General features: G+C 42.6%; 1 protein-coding gene across 1 annotated transcript in view; it reads right to left on the bottom strand.

The window, feature by feature from the left end:
- The window catches only part of CRKL (CRK like proto-oncogene, adaptor protein), a 36226-nt gene extending 23679 nt beyond the window's left edge, over positions 1-12547 (bottom strand). The window contains exons 1-2 of the mRNA XM_049865976.1: positions 11706-12547; positions 183-648 (exon numbers count right to left, since the gene is read on the bottom strand). Coding sequence (XP_049721933.1) covers positions 183-648; positions 11706-12016 — 777 coding nt within the window. The 5' untranslated portion in view covers positions 12017-12547. The remainder of the gene's footprint in view (positions 1-182; positions 649-11705) is intronic.
- Between the last annotated feature and the right edge of the window lie 6879 nt (positions 12548-19426).

Raw genomic sequence — 19426 nt, 5'->3', positions numbered from 1 at the left:
GCAGAAACAAGGAGCAGGAAAGCCCATGACAAAAGAATGATGTGAAACACTGAACACTTAGATCTCCCCATATCACCCAGTTCTCTTATTCCCAAGAATATAACCTTAAATGAGCAGTCATTACATAGCAGAAACTAAGTTAAAACAAAAAAATGCCAAAGGTCCCCCCAAACCAATTTTACCTCTAATGCCAAGGCAGTCTTGTCGTAAGCACAGGGAACTCTTTTCTGGATTGCTTTCGCAAAGACAGGTCCATTCTGTGTGGATGGCAAAGGGTTGATGGCTGCCCCAGGAGTAGTGGAAACAGCAGGTAGAGGAGTTGTGGTCTGAGGTTGAGCATATGCATGAGCAGGTTCTGGGATCCCATAACTGTTGGAATTCCTGTTTCCATGCTTCCCGTGCAGGGAGGACCTCACCAGCTTTTCGACATAAGGGACAGGGATCATCCCAACCCGGCCATCCTTGTTCCGGGCACTCCACCATTGTTCTTCAGGCTTCTCTATGATCACAAGGATCTCACCCTTTTTAAAGGGCAGGTCTTCGGCATCATTCCCAGGAAAATCATACAGAGTCCGTACATATTCCAGGTTTTCTTCTGCTGTAGGCAGGTTGGGTGCTGATACAGATCCCATGGGTGGGCTTGGATACCTTGAGAGAAAAAAAATTACTTTTAAGAGAAAAATCTTACTTTACATCGGTACTTCTCAAACTTTTTAATTAACCATTCTCCTCTATAATGGAATTAATTCCCTCTCTATATCCTCAGCTCTGTCATATTGTACTTTCTGTATTGCCAAAAAAAAAAAAAAAAAAAAACCAATATCCTGAATACACCTTTTCAAATGACATTTTCTTCATCTCTGTTTTATTGGAATCTTTTGTTTACACAGAGATACTTGGTCTAAATTTATTTTTAAAATCTCCAGTTCAGTCCAGTAGCTGCCTTCCTTACAACCCCATCACAAGACACTGCACACTCTCATTGCCAGCCCTAATCTACACCCTGCACACTGCACACTTCCCCAGGGAATGGACAGAAGACGAACACTGGAACCTCCCACTGGCCTTGCATTAAGATTGTGCTGAGTAGCCTATTACAAAGTTCTCTGTCCCTGTGTCCTTCAAGATAGGAAAACTAGAAAAGGGCTTAGACGTTTGCCAAATTCAAAAAATAAAATCCATACTGCACAGCTTGTACAGGGAGCCTCATCTGACCATCAAAATGAAAACATGTGAAAGTTCTCAGATGACATGACACTGCTTTGCTGGGTTCACAGAATGTTTTCCCAGGAAGTCAGTCACAAAAGCACAGCCCCACTCTCCAACAATACCATTTGCAATGCCCCTTCTACGAAAGGAGGACAGAGGTCTCTCTTTACCTAAGGAATGTTCTGAAAAGTTGCATCTACCAAGCTTTCACATTTGCAAGCTATTTACCAAGCTGATTCCACCTCATGGTGACCCACTGCGTGTCAGCGTAGAACTCTGCTCCACAGGGTTTTCAATGGCTGTTTTTTCAGAAGTAGACCAACAAGCCTTTCTTTTGAGGCACCTGTGGGTGGACTCAAACCTCTGATTTTTAGCAGCTGAGGGCTTTAACTGTTTGTATCACCAGGAATTACCAGCAATTCCACTCCTAGGTTGTTACGGACTGAAATGTGTCCCCCCAAAATGTGTGTCAACTTGACCAGGCCATGACTCCCAGTATTGTGTGGTTGTCCTCCATCTTGTGACCTGAAGTAATTACCCTATCTGTTGTAAATCCTAACATCTATGATGTTAATGAGGCAGGAACAGGAGTTAGGTTAATAATGAGGCAGGACACAATCTACAGGATTAGGTTGTATCTTGACTCAATCTCTTTTGAAATATAAGAGAGCACACATGCAGAGAGGAGGGGGGACCTCATTATCCCCAAGCAAGATCAGCCAGGAGCAGAGCATGTGGAGGTCCCTGTGCTGAGAAGCTCCTAGACCCAGGGAAACACTGCTGACAAGGGCCTTCCCCCAGAGCCGACAAAGGAAGAAAAGCTTCCCCCGGAGCTGGCACCCTAAATTCAGCCTTCTAGCCTCCTGAACTGTGAAAGAATAAACTTCTGTTTGTTAAAGCCATCCACTTGTGGTATTTCTGTTATAGCAGCACTAGATAACCAAGACACAGGACTATACCCAAAAGATTTGAAAGCAGGGTCTCAATCAGATACTTGTACACCAAAGTTCACTGCAGCATTATTCACAATAGCCAAAAAGTGAAAACAACCCAAGTCTCCATCAACAGATGAATGGATAAAAACAAAACCTGTTACATACATGCCAAACAGTTATTATTCAGTCATAAAGAGAAATGAAGTTCTGATACATGCTATAACATGGATAAACCTTGAAAACTCAGCGTAACTGAGTGAAATAAGTTAGACGTGAAAAGTACAAATTATTGTATGATCCTACTTACAAGAAGTATTAGAATAGGGAAATGCATGGAGACCAAAGTTTATTTACCAGGGGTAGGTGGGAGGGAAAAATAGAGGGACCTGCTCGATGAAAAAATGAAACAGATAGTGGTGATGGTTACACAATATGGTGACCATACTCAATGTCACTGAACTGCACACATGAAAGTAGCTGAATTGGCAAATGTTTCGTTTGTACATTTCATCACAGTAAAAAAAAAAAAAAAAAGGACAGGAGCATTTTTATGGCCCTTGGTACAAACTGCCACACTGCTTTCCAAAAGGCAGTCTTCATAATATGGCAAAACTTACATCTTTTTAAATGTAAGTAACTAGTTTCATAGTAGGCAGAACACCATGGTGATTAGGAGCCTGATTTAAAACTTCAAAGGCCTTATTATTATTAACAATCTTATAACTAAGGGAAATTACTTAATATCAATTACATCTAAAAATGGGAGAGCAGGAGTAGCAGGATCAGCAATAGCAATGAGTGAACACTCATTACCCAGCGCCAGGCACTCTTTGCAGTAATTTGCAGACATGAACTCATTTAATCCTCACGACACTGTGAGGTAGATGCTGTTACCATGCCCATTTTACAGGTAAGGAAACCAAGGCAGGGGTTAGATTTGTACTCAGGCAGTCTGGCTCTAGCTGGAGTTCTCACGTATAACCATAAGCTAGTCATGTAATGAACCTAAGTTAGTAATGAACCTCCCTCCCTCCTCTTTTGGTTAAAGGTATTCTCTGCTTCATGGACAAACCAAAGATAAAACATTTTTAACCTGAGCTTTAATACCTTTTACGTTAAAAATCTCCTTAATCATGTTAAAGAACTGATACAATCAATGTCTAGGGGTAGGGGCGATTCAAAGATGATACTCTTTTTTTTTTTTTATTGTGCTTTAAGTGGAAGTTTACATATCAAGTCAGTTTCTCATACAAAAATTTATATACACCTTGCTATATACTTCTAATTGCTCTCCCCCTAATAAGACAGCACACTCCTTCCCTCCACTCTCTATTTTTGTGTCCATTCGGCTAGCTTCTGATCCCCTCTGCCCTCTCATCTCCCCTCTAGACAGGAGCTGCCCACATAGTCTCATGTGTCTACTTGATCCAAGAAGCTCACTCCTCACCAGTATCATTTTCTATCCCACAGTCCAGTCCAATCCATCTGAAGAGTTGCCTTTGGGAATGGTTCCTGTCTTGGGCTAACAGAAGGCCTGGGGACCATGACCTTTGGGGTCCTTCTAGTATCAGTCAGACTATTAAGTCTGGTCTTTTTACAAGAATTTGAGGTCTGCATCCCACTGCTCTCCTGCTCCCTCAGGGAGGGGTCTCTGTTGTGTTTCCTGTCAGGGCAGTCATCAGTTGTAGCCGGGCACCATCTAGTTCTTCTGGTCTCAGGCTGATGCAGTCTCTGGTTTATGCGGCCCTTTCTGTCTCTTGGGGTCATAATTACCTTGTGTCTTTGGTGTTCTTCATTCTCCTTTGCTCCAGGTGGGCTGAGACGAATTGATGCATCTTAGATGGCCGCTTGCTAGCATTTAAGACCCCAGATGCCACTCTCCAAAGTGGGATGCAGAATGTTTTCTTAATAGATTTTATTATGCCAACTGACTTAGATGTCCCCTGAAACCATGGTCCCCAAACCCCCGCCCCTACTCTGCTGGCCTTCGAAGCAGATGATGCTCTATTTTTTTAAAGGGGGTACTTGCATATTGAAATTTTTTATTTTATGTACTTATGTGTATTGCATACTCTTTTGTACATATGAAATATTTCACAGTAAAAAGTTAAACACACACAATCCAAGAAGATCAACTAAGTACCTCTCCAATGAAACTGCTTTGGGTATGGTAACAGTTCTTTACCACCCCAGTGGCATTTTATACTGAGAACCTCTCCCTCCCATCCTTGGCATTCACACCATCACTCATGATCGTCCTCTTATGCCTGCAGCTGGCTCTCCACCTCCTCCCACAGCTCCTCTTCCTCTGCTCATTCCTGTTCTGTACACTCATTCAGGATAATTGCATCTAAGCTTACACTCCAAAATTTGTATTTTCAGCCCCCACTTCCCTTACTAATAACAAGCCATCAGATTTTTGAACACCACCAGCCTTTCAGCAGGCACCTCAAAAAAGGATTCATGCTGAAAACAATCACCTCTATCGCACCCTGATCTCTTCCCTCCTATTCTCTCAATTAAAGACATGGTTCAATCATTCCTGAAGTCATTCCTCTCCCTTGACATCTATATGCAATTGACCAGCAAAGGCTGCCAGTCTCCATCTTGGTTCAGATTCTCATGGTCCCTTGTGGTTAGTAGCCAAGTACTTAATCGTTTGTGCCACCCAGGGAGTCCTTCATGATTTACTCACTATATGCTGCCGAGTCTAGTATTGTAGTTTGATATATGGTAAGTCTTAAAATTCCTGCTAACTAAACAAAAAATTACAAAGACATGGGGAAGCATTTCCCATTCACATTTCTATTCTTCTTTTCCTTCTGGAAACACAAAAACCTAGATACTCTAATCACCCAAACCTGGTTTAATTCAGTTAAACAGACAAGAAAAGGACCTGTGCGCCACCTGACTTGCCTTTCAAGCCTCTTCAACTCCCCACTGCTCCACTAGTACTCTTAGTCATCATTCTAGGATAACTGAGACAGACTCTAGGGTAATTTGAACTCCCACTAATAGGCGGTGGCCCCCTTTACTTATCAGAAAGAACGAAAATATTTTAGCCTTAAGGCCCCTTAGAAATTGTCCAATGGTTCAGGCCAAAAGGAAAATTCTTACTTAGGTAAAAATTACCTGGATTTGAATCTTAAACAAGAGAAAAATTACAAACCAAACAGCTACCAGTAATCTTCATGCTGCAGGGATGTAACTCTTAAATAAATAAGCTTCCATTCCCAACAGAATGACAATGTTCTTACATCAATTTTATATGACTGAAACCACTGATCAGAAGAAACTCAGGGGTTCATGTACAGTGTTGAATTTTATGCTGATCAAAATTACTGATAATCGTCCTCCCTTACTTCCAATTATAAAAGTCCAGATTTGAACTCCCTTACTGAGAAAAGGGGATGAGGGAAGGAGGCGCAACTGCGCTTCTTGTGGTCTCCTCCTGCCCCTTCAGAGGTGTGAAGGTCTGCCCCATGTGCGCTCACATTTGGTTCAACACCCTTTCTCTGTTCTCCCACAACTCCCTTACCATATCATACAGCATGGAAACAGCCTTTGAAAAAATCTCCGTAACCAGTAAGCACCACAGGAGCATGGCCGGGACTACTGATTCAATGTAGTTTCCAGGTACACGAGATCGCCACGTACTTCAGATCCTCAATGGCTGCTGACTAAAAAACCTGATTTTCTCTGAGGGCTGACTTTCCTCATTTTTTATGGTTCCATTTTATTTCTTATGATTTATTTTCTTCTCCAAGCTTTCTACATAATCTGGAACTGTTAAATTTTGTAAGCAAAACAAACTATGTGAAACACTTTCAAGTTTCTAAACCATGGGAAAATGTATTCCACATCTAGATAATCTACCCGTAAATCTTTTGAAACATTGTTGTTAAACTGGAAATATTCCCTATTAAATAAAAAACATTAGCACTTACCTGAATACTAACTATAACCTAAATGAATCTTACAATCTATGTACTCAAAGAAAATGGAGGTGCAAACCACCACAGGATTTTTCCTGTTTATCAAAGCATCTGCAATATAAAAATTACACCCATGAGCAGAAAGAGGATTTTTTTAGGGCCATTCAAAATCAACAGAAACCATCTGACTATATGATACCTTTTGGGGTTAAATTTAAATGCCACCAGCAAACAACCTAGACAAAAACAAAAAGCGAAGATACAAAGTTACAAATATAAAGATACCAAATCAGTTTTGTTTCTTCCCTTTCCTTGCCCCATTCACAATCCCCTCCCATCCATCAGGGGGGGTAGTCAATTTTATCTCGAAGTCATGGATCCATATTTCTACCAGTCACCGTGATTGTGGACCTGGATTACAGTAACAGTCCTAGGTCACTCCCCTGCCTCAAACTCCTTCCATAGTGATCAATGTACTTTAAATAAAATCCAATTTTCATACCTTGAGCAGTATCTCCGAACTCTTCTTGTATGATCCCTTTCTCCTGTAAGAACTACACCCTCAACACACTAGCTGTCTTTCTTCCCTCAGGGCCTTTGCATGTGCTTTTCCCTATGCCTGGAGGAGTATTCCCTTCCATCTAAGACTCACTTCTCCTCTAGCCTTATTTCACTTCTCAGCTTCAGGCTTTCTCTGATCGCTATCTGAGGTAGGTCCCTTCTGTTACAGTCTCTCAGCCTAGGTTTATCTCTTTCATAGCATTTATTAATCTTACAAGTATTTTATTTTCTACTTTTTAGTCTGTTTCCACCACTAAAATGTCTAAGTTCCATGATGAAGAAATTATATCTGTCACCCAATTTTCTCAGCACCTATCACTGGGATATAATTCTCTTCTAAATATTTGAATGAAAATATAAAATTAAAAATTATGGGACTTCCATAGAATTGAGAATCCAGAAATAAACCCATACATACATTTGACTGACAAGAGAAAGAACAGTCTCTTCAATAAATGATGCTGGGACAATTGGACAACATGCTAAAGAATGAAGTTGTGCCCGTATCTCACACCACATATGAAAATTAAACTCAAAATGGATCAACAACCTAAAGAACTAAATTTAAGAACTAAAAACTCTTAGGAGAAAACAGAAAAGCCTCAAGACCTTGTTTTTGACAATGGGTTTTCTTAAAACACCAAAAGCAGGAACGTGAAGACACAGCTTACAGAATGGGGGAAAATATTTGGGAAATACATATATGATAAGGGTTTAACATCCAGAATATATAAAGAACTTCTACAACTCAAAACAAAACAACAAAAAAAACCCAACTCAATTAAAAAACAGACATTTCTCCAAAGAAAACATACAAACGGCAAATAATCACAATAAAAGATTCTTAGCATCATAGCGATGCTATAAGACAGAGTAGGGCTGCCCCAGAGGGTTTCCAACACTGCTGTATCTTTCTCCGAAGGCTGGTGCATTCCATCCACTGCCAAATCTTAACTACTTCGCCACCGGGGCTCCTTCATTAGTCATTAAACCCACTGCCCTTGGGCTGATTTCAACTCACAGGGAAATGCAAATCCAAACCACAATACCACTTCACACTCACAAAGAGATACCACTTCACACCAGTGAAGTGTGAAGCGGAGGGACCCATCCCTGGAGAAGGACCTCATGCTTGGTAAAGTAGAAAACTCAAAAAATCAAACCCACTGCCATTGAGTCGATTTCGACTCATAGCAACCCTGTAGGACAGAGTAGAACTGCCCCATAGGGTTTCCAAACAGTGCCTGGTGGACTCCAACTGCTGACATTTTGGTTAGCAGCCGCAGCTCTTAACCACTATGCCACCAGGGTTTCTTGGTAAAATAGAGGGTCAGGAAAAACGAGGAAGACCCTCAACGAGATGTATCGGCACAGTGTCTACAATAAAAGGCTCAAGCACAGCAGTAACTGTGAGGATGGCGCAGAACCAGGCAACATTTTGTTCTGTTGTACACAGGGTCGCTATGAGTCGGAAGCGACTCATTGGCACCTAACAATACCCAACCCACAACAACAATAGGATAGCTTTAATTGGGGGGGGGAGGGGGGGGACAGAAAATAACAAATGTTTGCCAGGATAAGGAGAAACTGGAACCCTTTCGTATTGCTAGTGGGAATGTAAAATGATGCAGCTGCTGTGGAAACCAGCTGGGTGGTTCCCCAAAAAGTTAAGCATAGAATTACCATATGACCCAGCAATTCTACTCCTAGGTACACGCTCAAAATACTTGAAAGAAGGGACTCAAACACATAGCTGTACACCAATATTCACTGCAGAATTATTAACAATAGCCAAAAGGTAGAAACAGCCCAAGTGTCCATCAACAGATGAATAAACAAAATCTGGTATATACACATGACGGAATAGTATTCAGTCATAAAGAGAAACAAAGTTCTGATATATGCTATGGCATAAATGAACTTCGAAAACATACTGAGTGAAAGGACTCAGACAAACAGGGACAAATATTATATGATCCCACTTACTGGGCTGGGTTATAGTAAACCAAGGAAACCCTGGTGGCGTAGTAGTTAAGTGCTATGGCTGCTAACCAAAGGGTCAGTAGTTCAAATCCACCAGGCACTCCTTGGAAACCCTATTGGGCAGTGCTACTCTGTCCTATAAGGTCACTATGAGTTAGACTCGACTCGATGGCAATGGGGTTTTTTTGTTGTTGTTGTTTATGCCAAACCAAAATCAAATCCTTTGCCTTCAACTGGATTCCAACTCGTATCAACACTACAGGGCAGAGCAGAACTGGCCCATAGGGTTTCCAAGGAGCACCTGGTGGATTTGAACTACTGACCTTTTCATCTTAACCACTGCGCAACCAGGGCTCTGATTCCACTTATAAAAGAACTATCTAATATAGCCAAATGTATAGAGGCAAAAATTTATTAGTGGTTACCAGGTGTTGAGGGTGGGAGGAGATGGAGAATTATTGCTTAAGGGGTACAGAGTTTCTGTTTGGGGTAATGAAAATATTTTTAAAATGGATAGTGGTGATGGCTGCACAACATGAACATAACTAATTTCAATGAACTGCATACTTAAAAATGGTTAAAAAGGCAAATTCTTTGTTACATGTTATTTTACCACAATAAAATTTTACAAAAATTAAGAAACCGTCCAATAAAAAGAATCAGACTAGAACAAAACACACATCAGTCTTTAAATTCTGAGGAAAACACTACAGTTATATACTTATAGCTCAGCAAAACAAAAGAATGAACTATAAGTCAAGAGGCATGAGACTGGCTTTAAGGGATCAATTTAAACAACTTAATTTATTCTGTCTGGGGTGTGAGGCAGCATTACCTTTAGTTTTGCATCTGGCCAAGGCTCTACCACCACTAGCTACTGGAGGATAGGCACAATTTTCCTGTAAGAGGCTACTAACATGCCAAACCAACTCTCAAATGGCAAATCTAACATGTCAAACTTCAAGCTTGGGAGAGGGAATTCAAAGATTCAGCGTAACAAAGTAAATCTAATCAGGACCCAATTCAAGGTGCATTGTGACTGCCTGAGATAACAGGGAAAATGAACACCTAAATTACAGCAACAGGCTGGGAGTGGCAGCACAGAGAGAAACAAAGCTGAACTGTGAGAGGGAGGGCCTGGCTCTGCAGGGTCAGGAAAAGGTCCACTATTTGTGAGGGGGCTAGAACAACAGGTAAGATTTCAATAGGGAAGTGTGGGGCGGAGGCAGGCATTCAATGAAGATCCAGCAGCCCAGGCAAAGGCATAAAGGTTTGAATTGGGATGACAACCAGGGGACAATGGAGCAGACTAGTGGGGCTATGCTAAAGGAAAGATGAGAGGGGCTGTGCAAGCAAAGGAGACAGAAAGACACATCTGGTATTTGGGAAGACACATCTATGGAAAACCTGGCCTCAATTTTGTGGGAGTGGGAGTCATTGAAGCATACTCTTTTTTCCCTCTAGAAGGGGATTGTCCCATTCGCTCCCATTTTTTGAAACATCTACATGATAGTACCCGTAACCTCAATGTACGAACAAGACCTTGCACATACCAAGGCTGAATAAATGCCTGAAATTAATTACATCATTCACCTTCACAAATTAGGAAAGTTAATTTACTTATATTACAATCTCATTACAGTGGGTTCCAAGATTCTGTCTAACCCCTTATATTAGAATTACATTGTACTCAAAGTTTACCGGTTTCCACCAGTTAGATTCTTGGTGTCCTGGTCTTTGTTTAACAGTATTTGAGTATTAATCACATTCTCCTGGTCCATTTTGTCCAGCAGTTAATCTTAAGGCACTATACTGTCACGGCTTTGTTTTGTGTGTCTCTATCCCACAGAACCAAAAATTTGGTTCCGTTAGTGCTCCGTAATTTATTTTAATAGCTTTCAGTGTTTAAAGTTTATAAATAAAATGTTATCTACCTATGAAAAGTCAGAAACATCTAAACCTGAAAAATCTACTCCAATACCTTATCCTTTTAAAATACATATTTAACAAACAAATCAGGTAGTGAAACACCTTTTAGTTAAAAAAATTTTACACAATTTCTTCAACTCATATTTAGCATTCTTTTAGCAAAAGAAACTTCACAGTATCAGGAAACCGGATAAAATACTTATTACGGCAAACTAAAGCAAATGGTCAAGTAAGACAATGCATTTTACTTGGAAAAGAGGATGTTTGATGCTCAGTGTCACTGTGGGTTCTTAACCTAAAAGCAGATATTAAAATCACTAGACTTAAAATAGAAATTACATTTGAAATTGAACTAGGATAGAATTAAGACAAGTGCCATTCAAAAATCTCCCTTAGTAAACATGCTAGCCTTATTCCACCTCGGGACTTAACCAAATGGATCTCTAACCTATTAATAGTCCAGCTTGAAGAAAACGGAAAACACATTTTCAAAAAAGAAAAGGCCCTCGCTGAGGCCAAAGTATCTTTTATTTATTTATTTGGTAATTTATAGTACTGTAAAATAAAAGATGTCTGGCCCATGTCAAACTTAGCGCCGGGTTATCAATATACAATTTTGATACTTCAGCTTAAGGTCTTTGTTTCTAAACGCTAAAGCGTATTCATTTCTCAACCGTTCAAAGGTTGCAGTTCAGGGGTTCTTAACCGGGAGCTCAGAGATCCGCAAGGAGCCCAAGAACCTCGAACGGTGTGCATACGTGTGTACGTGCATTTTGGGGGAGAGGGGAGGATACTATGGCTATCTTCAGATTTTCAAAAAAGTCTGTGGTCCAGAAAGAGGTTAAAAAAACAAAAACAAACAAAACCCTGTTTTCGTGTGATTGCCAAATAGACAAAGTGACAAAAGGCAAAAGGCGTACATTTTTAACTATGCAACCACCGTTAAACATATTTAAAACGCATGCTCTCATCCACAGTGACCCAGATCCTCACACAGACCTTCTGTTTGGAATACGTTCTGGAAAATAATTTGGTTCCGAATGGGGGACAGGAGTTCCAACCACCATCCCCCACACTCCTCGGCCCCAAGCGAACCAGCCTGTCCATTCTCCCACCTCGTCCGCGGGCGGGGCGGGGCGGGGCGGGATCGTACCTGGGCGCGGGCTCGATGAGGGTGGTGGTGTCCAGGTAGTGGATCTTGTAGAACTCCAGCAGGGCGGGCAAGTGGTCAAACTCCTGGTCCCCGATCTTAAAGCGGCGGTTGGGCAGCGAGTTGATGATGTAGTGGGAGACCCGCGAGTTCTCGGACACAGACAGCACGTAGTCCCCGGGGCAGGTGGAGGAGTCGCGGACTAGGAACATACCGTGGCGCTGGCCCTGGAGCCGAGTCTGCGCCTCCTGGCGAGACACTGGCCCCATGTACCAGGCGGAGCGATCCGAGGAGTCGAACCTGGCGGAGGACATGGTGTCGGGCCAGGGGCTCTGTGGACGGTCGGGGTGGCGGCTGCTCTGGAAGCCTTTGCCTGGCAGATGGCTTCGGAGCCGAGGAAGGGCCTCCCGGCACACCTCGGGGCGCACTCAGAGGGCTGGGCCGGCACCTGCTTCGCGGCGCCGGGCCCGCAGCATTCTCCGCCGCCGCCCGCCTGCTCCGGGGCCGCCTCACAGAGAAAGCCGGCCCGGGGAACGCGGAGCAGAGCCGGGGGACGGGGCTGGCGAAGGCGAGACCCAGCGGAGGCCGCCCTGCGGGTCTCGGGCAGACCGGCGTACCGGGAGTGCCTCCAGTGACTCCCAGCCTGGAACGCGCCGCCGCCGCCCCCACACAGCTGCGCACCGACCCCAGCCGCCACGCGAAACACCGGACTGCAATGAGCGTCGCCCCTCCAGGGCAGTTTTGCCCAGTCCGTTCCCAAGAGCCACAGCAACAAAATGGCGGACGCGGGAGAAGCGGCCGGCCACCTCCCCCTCCGCTCAGCACGCTCCGTCTGCGCACGCGCAGCGCTCTGACTCCCAGCTGCCGCCGGGGCCCTCCCGGTGACAATGCGCGGCGCAGCCAATCAGGAGCGCAGCTCGGAGCCGGGGCGTGCACCTCCCGAGCCCGCTCCCGCCTTCCGGGAGGAGGGGAAGGCGGCGGCGGGCACTCCCTTCCTGGGCCGCGGAGCGCCGCAGGGGGCGCTGCTGTCGCCCGGTCGACCTGCCCTCCTCGCTGGCAGGAAAACAGCTGGAGCCGTGGGGGAGCGGCATTTCGAAAACCTGCTTCTGGGGAACAAAGAGTAAAGTGCGGAAGCTATGCGGAGAAATAGGCCGAATCTTCAGCCGGGGAGGCGTGGCGCTGAGGCGACCTGGCCGGCCGAGGGACCCGAGGGGCCCCGCACTGAGGGAGACCGACAGGCGGACAGGTCCCGATGGGTCGCGGTGACTCAGGAACGCGGTGGGCCGGCCGGCTGAGGTGACCCTGGGACTGAGATGTCACCAGATAGGTGAAAAGGTGGCCCAGGCCCGAGGTGTTAGTTGAGTTACCGTACGGGCACCAAGGTGGGTGTGAAGGTTGGATTGACAGGATCAAGTGGTCTGGGAAGCCTGGAGGGCGTCTGGCCATCACTCGGTGAACTGCTGCAAGTACAACGCCAACGCCTTGGGATTCGGCCTGCTTCTCCGACTTCATCTCCGACCGTTCCCCTTCTCTTACCCAGCTCCAGCCGTGCCCTCTTAACCTATTTCCACCCCCGCTAGCATGTGTATTTTAAGAGAGCAGATATCTTGGCTGTCTTGTTCACCCTTGGCCTAGAGTTGATGCTCAGATATTTGTTGACAGAATTGAGAAAGACCACCAAGCTCCTGGTGCCCGATTATTGGTAGCATCACCCCTGGAACTGGGCAGGCAAGAGTGGGAGAAGCAGGCAGCACAAGCCCATACCTAGATCCCTGTGCCAATGGAATTTTACTTGGCTGTTTGCACCCCCAGGTTAAACATATCCTAGACTGTAGGGTGACGAGTGGAGTCCGTCCTAGGGTAAGGAGAATGTCAAGGTCTAATGCCTTCAGTGACTCAGCATAAGTAAATTTTCATCTTCCCCCAAATGCGCTTGCATGTTGTATTAGTCTGAGGTACAATTTGAATAGCACAGAATTTGAAGCTGAATGCTTGGGTTCAAATCCTGGCTCAGTCACTTGACTAGCTGGGTAGCTTGGGCAAGTTACTTGATCATTTTGTGCCTCAATTTGATCTATAAAATAGGGATAATAATAGCACTTACCTCCTAGGTAAAAGTAAGTATGAAGGAATGCAAGTTAATACATGTAAAGTGCTTAGAATAGTGTCTGGCACATGTTAAGCATTATGTAAGAGTTTTCCATTATTATTATTCAGCCTCTGCCTGGGCCTCTCCCTCTATAGGCTAAAAGCATGTGCAGATCTCTAAATGGGTGAGTGAAGGCTGGGAGAAAAACCTCCATATGATTTTCTGTTTACTTTTCACTGCCAGATTTTACCATTCATCATCACCCACTCCTTGTCCAGCCTTCCTGATCTAGTTTCTACCTGTACTTTGACCGAAACTGGGCTCTTCAAGGAGATTACTGATCTCCAGTGAAACCATTATTCTTCTGGATCTCCCTGGCCACATGTGTTTATATTGGAAATGTCTTTCTGGAAAGACTTCTTTTTTTGGCTCCTGGAACAGTAACATAGTTTTCTTCCTACCTCTCCAAATATACTTTTTCAGTCTCTTTCTATAGCACTTTTGTCTCCAGCTCCTGAGTGTAGAAGCTCAGTCCGTAATCTGCCTCTACAGTGCCTCCTTTGATAGACTACTCGTCCTGAAGGCATTAGGGGTCACCTCCCTGTTGATAACTCCAAAACACATATATTCTAAAAGTAAAACAGAAAGTGGCCACACCCTATGATTACTATGCAAACACAGTAATCACAGCCTAATACAATTCTTATCACATTGTATTGTAAATGTTTACACGTATCAGTCCCGTCCTAATCTGTGAGCATTTTGGAGGCTGACTATAGCAGTATTTTTTATATTCCCAGTGCCTAGCACAGTGCCCCACACATAATACATACTTAATAATTTTTTTTAATATATATGATGAAGTAAAGAAGCCAGAGAAAAGCAAAAATTTATTTCAGTGACGATAAGGAGATTCTATGATTGTTTTCTGTTATTAACATAATAAATTTATTTAAAATACATAGTTTGGCTCCATATCTCCCTCTGTGTTTAATCTTTCATTTGGATTGAACTCTGCCTTTCAACTTCCCCTTTTATGGCAATAACACCACTGTTTTCCTAATTTCCAGGCTTAAAATTGGAGTCCTCTTTTACTTAACTGAAGAACTCAATAGTGATACCTAATTTTGCTTTTCAGTTCACAAAACTTCATATTGTATTACTTAATCCAACCAAAGTCCTATGAAGTACGCATTTACAGACGATCCAGAGGCCCAGAGAGGCTAAGTGACTTGCTTCAAGTTTCATAATTTGCAAGAGGCAGAGCTGCCATTCTTATTTATTTTTGGCGGCCATGTATACAACCAAATACATCCATTTAAAATTTCTACATGAACACTTCAATGACATTGGTTGCATGACATTTGTCACCATTCTTACTATCTCTACCCATATTTCATCATAATTAATTTAGGCTGTCTGCCCCTTGAAGTTCTCATCTGTGCTTTAGATTAACGGTTGTCAGTTTAAACTCACACAGATAATTCTTTAGAAGAATCAATGCTCAAGGCAAACATTCTTTAGTAATTGGGCTAAGCTGTTAGTTTAACAGTGACTTAATGGGATAGTTTCAGTGCAAGATTTAAAGATTATTTCTGGGCATTAGATTTGGGTGTTCCAGTCTCAATGGATCCAGTAAGTCTGGTTTCCATATGAATTTGAAGTTCTGTTCCCTGCTTTTCCTCCACTTGATCAGGATCCATCTGTTGGATGATCAAAACATCTTGTAATGGTAGTCAGGCATCATCCATTTCTTCTGGTCTCTGTTAATGGAGGTAGTAGTTTATGGAGGCAATTAAGCCTGTAGACTATTTCCTTCACCGATTCCCGGGTCTTTTTCTTCCTCTGCTGGTCCAGAACAATAGAGATCAGTTGTATCTTGGGTGGCTTTGTGCAAGCTTTTAAGACCCCAGGGGCTGCTCATCAAACGAGGTAGAAAAAAACTCTAAAAACAACGTTAAACCAATTGACTGGATAGACCCATGAAGTCATGACTTTGAACCAAAAAAACTAATCAATGAAGTATTTAATTGTATCTAAGTATTATAGTATCAACAGGTGCAGCTTTTTTTTTTTTTAATCTTTTGGCTGTTGTAAAATTACGTACAATGCTTTTTTGCCATTTGACCTTTTTTTATTTTTTAACCTGGCATACAGCTTAAAACGGTAACAGCTACATTAGTCTAGTTGTGTAACCACTACCCTTAGTCAATGCCAATTTTCCCATTGCCATAGACAAAAATTCACTACTTCCCAGTGCATGAGTTCCCCTTTGCCTCCCTGCCTCCGGTAACCACTAGTAATCGTTCCTCTCTATGTAATTACTTATTCTTGTCATTTCATTAAGTGAGATCATACAATATTTGTCCTTTTGTGATTGACTTATTTCACTCAGCATAATGTCTTCAAGGTTTATCCATATTGTAGCATGTGACAAGACTTAAATTTTCTTTGAGGCTTGATAGTATTCCATTGTATGTATGTACCACATTTTGTTTATCCATTTATCTGTTGATGGACACTTGGATTGTTTCCACCTTTTTGCTATTATAAATAATGCTGCAGTGAATATCAGTGTTCATGTCATTTCTTTTAGGTTCCTAGGGTATGTACATAGGAGTGAAATTGCTGAGTCATATGGTAATTCTATTTTTATAATCTTTGAGGAATTGCCATACAGTTTTTCCACAGCAGTTGTACCATTTTACATTTCCAGCACCAGTGGATAAGGGTTCCAGTCTCCCCACATTCTCACCAACATAGAGCCAGTATTCTTAAACCAGGTCTTTTGACTCAAGGTCCCATCTCACAGTTACTGTGATTTAGTCCATTCTCTTTGTTTTGCAGGTAGGGAAACTGAGGCCCTCCAAAGTAAATTCTAGCACTAGAAAGGAGTATCAATCTTGGAATATAGAGGAGTGACTGGATTTCAGATGCTACCGCTATTCTGCTGCCAAGAAGCCATGTTCTTCTCTAAAAATTCCTCTTAGAGATGGACCAAAACACCTCTCGTTTTGCTTCGAAATAATCTAGTGAGGAAATAATACAGTGGGGACTAGGGTGTTGTTGTTAGCCATTGTTAAGTTGGCCCCCAACTCATGGCAACCCCATGCACAATGGGATGAAGCACACCATTCCCAGGATTGGGCCATTGTAATCCAGAGGGTTTTTCACTGGCCGATTTTTGGACATAGATTGCCAGGCCTTTCTTCCTATACCATTTTGGTCTGGAGGTTCCACTGAGACCTGCTCAGCATCATAGCAACACCCAAGCCTCCACTGACAGATGGGTGGTAGCTGCACATTGAGGTGCATTGGCTGGGAATTGAACCTAGGTCTCCCACATGGAAGGTGAGAACCCTACCCACTGAACCATCACTGGCTTCATGGGGAATAGAGTGTGGATAAAGATGAAACAAGATTGGCCACATGTTGGTATTTGTTGAAGCTGGGTGATGTGATGTATGTGTGGGTTAATTACATTATTCTGCTTTTGTATATGTTTGGAATTTTTCATAATAAAATTTGTTTTAAAAAGTGCTCTTCTATTTTCCTCCTTAGCATAGCTGAGACAAGCTTAAAAACTTTACTAAAAATGTTGCTAAATGCTAAGGAATAACAAAATGGAAACACATGGAGAGATAACAACAACAACCAAACCCGTTGCTGTCGAGACCAACTCATAGCAAGGAAACATTAACAAAAAAGGGGGGAGGGGCTTTTACCTTAGCTTGCTCATTCTCAGATTTTCCAGATGGTTTTATACTTAGACCCTTCTAAAATAATTACAATCTAGACACCAAGGTCTGATAAGGCTTTTTAAGCAACTTGCCTGGATTCCTTATTTCCTTGCCTTGGACCTGTCTTTCTCTGCACAGAGGACACAACCTTGGGACCCACTGTTGACATTTTGTTCTCCCCGATCTGGGCAGGCCCAATCTGCCAGGTGATGGTTAGGCCAAGCAGGTGTCCCAGATTGCTGAACCCAGGCAGCCTTACTGAAGGCAATAGAAGAACAAGCTTCTGTCCCTTGCTCCAGCCTTGATTCTTTTCTAGCAATGATACTAAGGGTAGAAGAGCCAGGACAATGTAGATATGGACTTCCGTGATGTCTTTCTTCACTGACTTGATAAGGTCAGCAGTGCTCAGATGCTTTATCTCCACAAGCGCTGGTTGACTGTTGAATTTCTAGTGCATTTACTAACTTGGTTCTGTGAAGTCTTTCCTCCTATATAGTAAGTTTTCTCTGATCAGTTCTTCTCAGTTGGTATTCCCCCATGTTCTACATGTATTTCTAAGTTTATCTCCCTAAAACAAAAAGCTCATTGATTTTTTTCCTTCGTACTACTTTGCTACTATATTTGCTAATAAAATAATGTTCATATCCCCATTCTAATTTTCCATACTAAAGTATCAATAATCACTTCTTCTTAGGGTCATATCTTGAATGAGGTTTAGCTGTCATATCCAGAAGCTCTGGCTATCGACCACTGTAGAAAGCATTGACCTATTTCTTTATCCCAGTGTTTTAAAATGTGGTCATGTTCCCCTTGCCATTTTCTAATGTAGTTTTAATTTATTTGCTCACTTTTCTTGTCACTTAGCTACTTGTGGACTGAAAGGCAAATTCCCTTGTTTCCCCGGGACTTTAGAACATTCTGGAGTATCATTAGTAAAGTTCTCAGCAGAAAGATCCTTCTGCTAGGGGCCACTCTGATTCCCTCTTAGATGTTGGCACGCTTAACCTCAAAGAATCCAGGTCTATGCAACTCTTGAGACCAGGGGTCAGCAAACTTTTTCTGTAAAGATAAGAAATATTTTAGGCTTTGTGGGCTATGAAATAAAAGAAGGATATTATGTAGGTACTTGTGTAACAAGAGAAAAAAACAAATGTCCGCAAAATTTTTATTGATGAAATTTAAACTGTAATAATATGATGGTTAAGGTTGTGTGTCACCTTGGCTGGGCCATGATTCTCAGTGGTTTGATAGTTGTGTGATGGTGTGATCGCTTCCATCATGAGATTTGATATTTTTGATCACCTTTACCTACTGTGAGTAGCCAATCAGTTCAAAGGGAGTTTCCTTAGGTGTGTGACCTGCATTGACTCTAAGTGGATATTCTGGCAAGGCTTCTGGGCTTTGTTCATTCTAGATCCTGCAGCTGGCTCCTATTCATCTGATCTCTGGTTCTTGGGACTTGAGCTAGCAGCTTACCTGTGGTCTTGCCTGCCAATCTTCGGGATTTGTCTGTCTTCGCAACCTGAAAACAAGAGCCCTGCTCTCCAACCTGCCCATCTTGGGTTTACTGGACTCCAGTGGCTACTTATATCAGGAGAAGCCTCTATTCTGACCCGTGGACTTGGGATGTACCAGTCTCTACAACCGTATGAGCCATTTCCTTGATATAAATGTCTATATATTCATACGATTTACTGGTGTTGCTTCTCTCGAAAACCCAGCCCAAGAGAAATAATAATAATAATAATTGAGTACTTTTTTTGTGTGTGTGATATGGGTATACTAATAAAAAGAATGGGATTCTTTTATTTGGGATAACATTTTGCTTAGTTGGGTTTCAGAGTTAGTGTTCCCTATTATCAAATGTTTAGCTGTTAATGCTGATCTAAAAAAAA

This window comes from Elephas maximus, chromosome 22 (genome assembly GCF_024166365.1).
Source record: "Elephas maximus indicus isolate mEleMax1 chromosome 22, mEleMax1 primary haplotype, whole genome shotgun sequence".
In the NCBI taxonomy this organism is placed as follows: Eukaryota; Metazoa; Chordata; class Mammalia; order Proboscidea; family Elephantidae; genus Elephas; species Elephas maximus.
The sequence above is the reverse complement of the archived record's forward strand: the minus strand, read 5'-3'. Positions and strand labels throughout refer to the sequence as shown.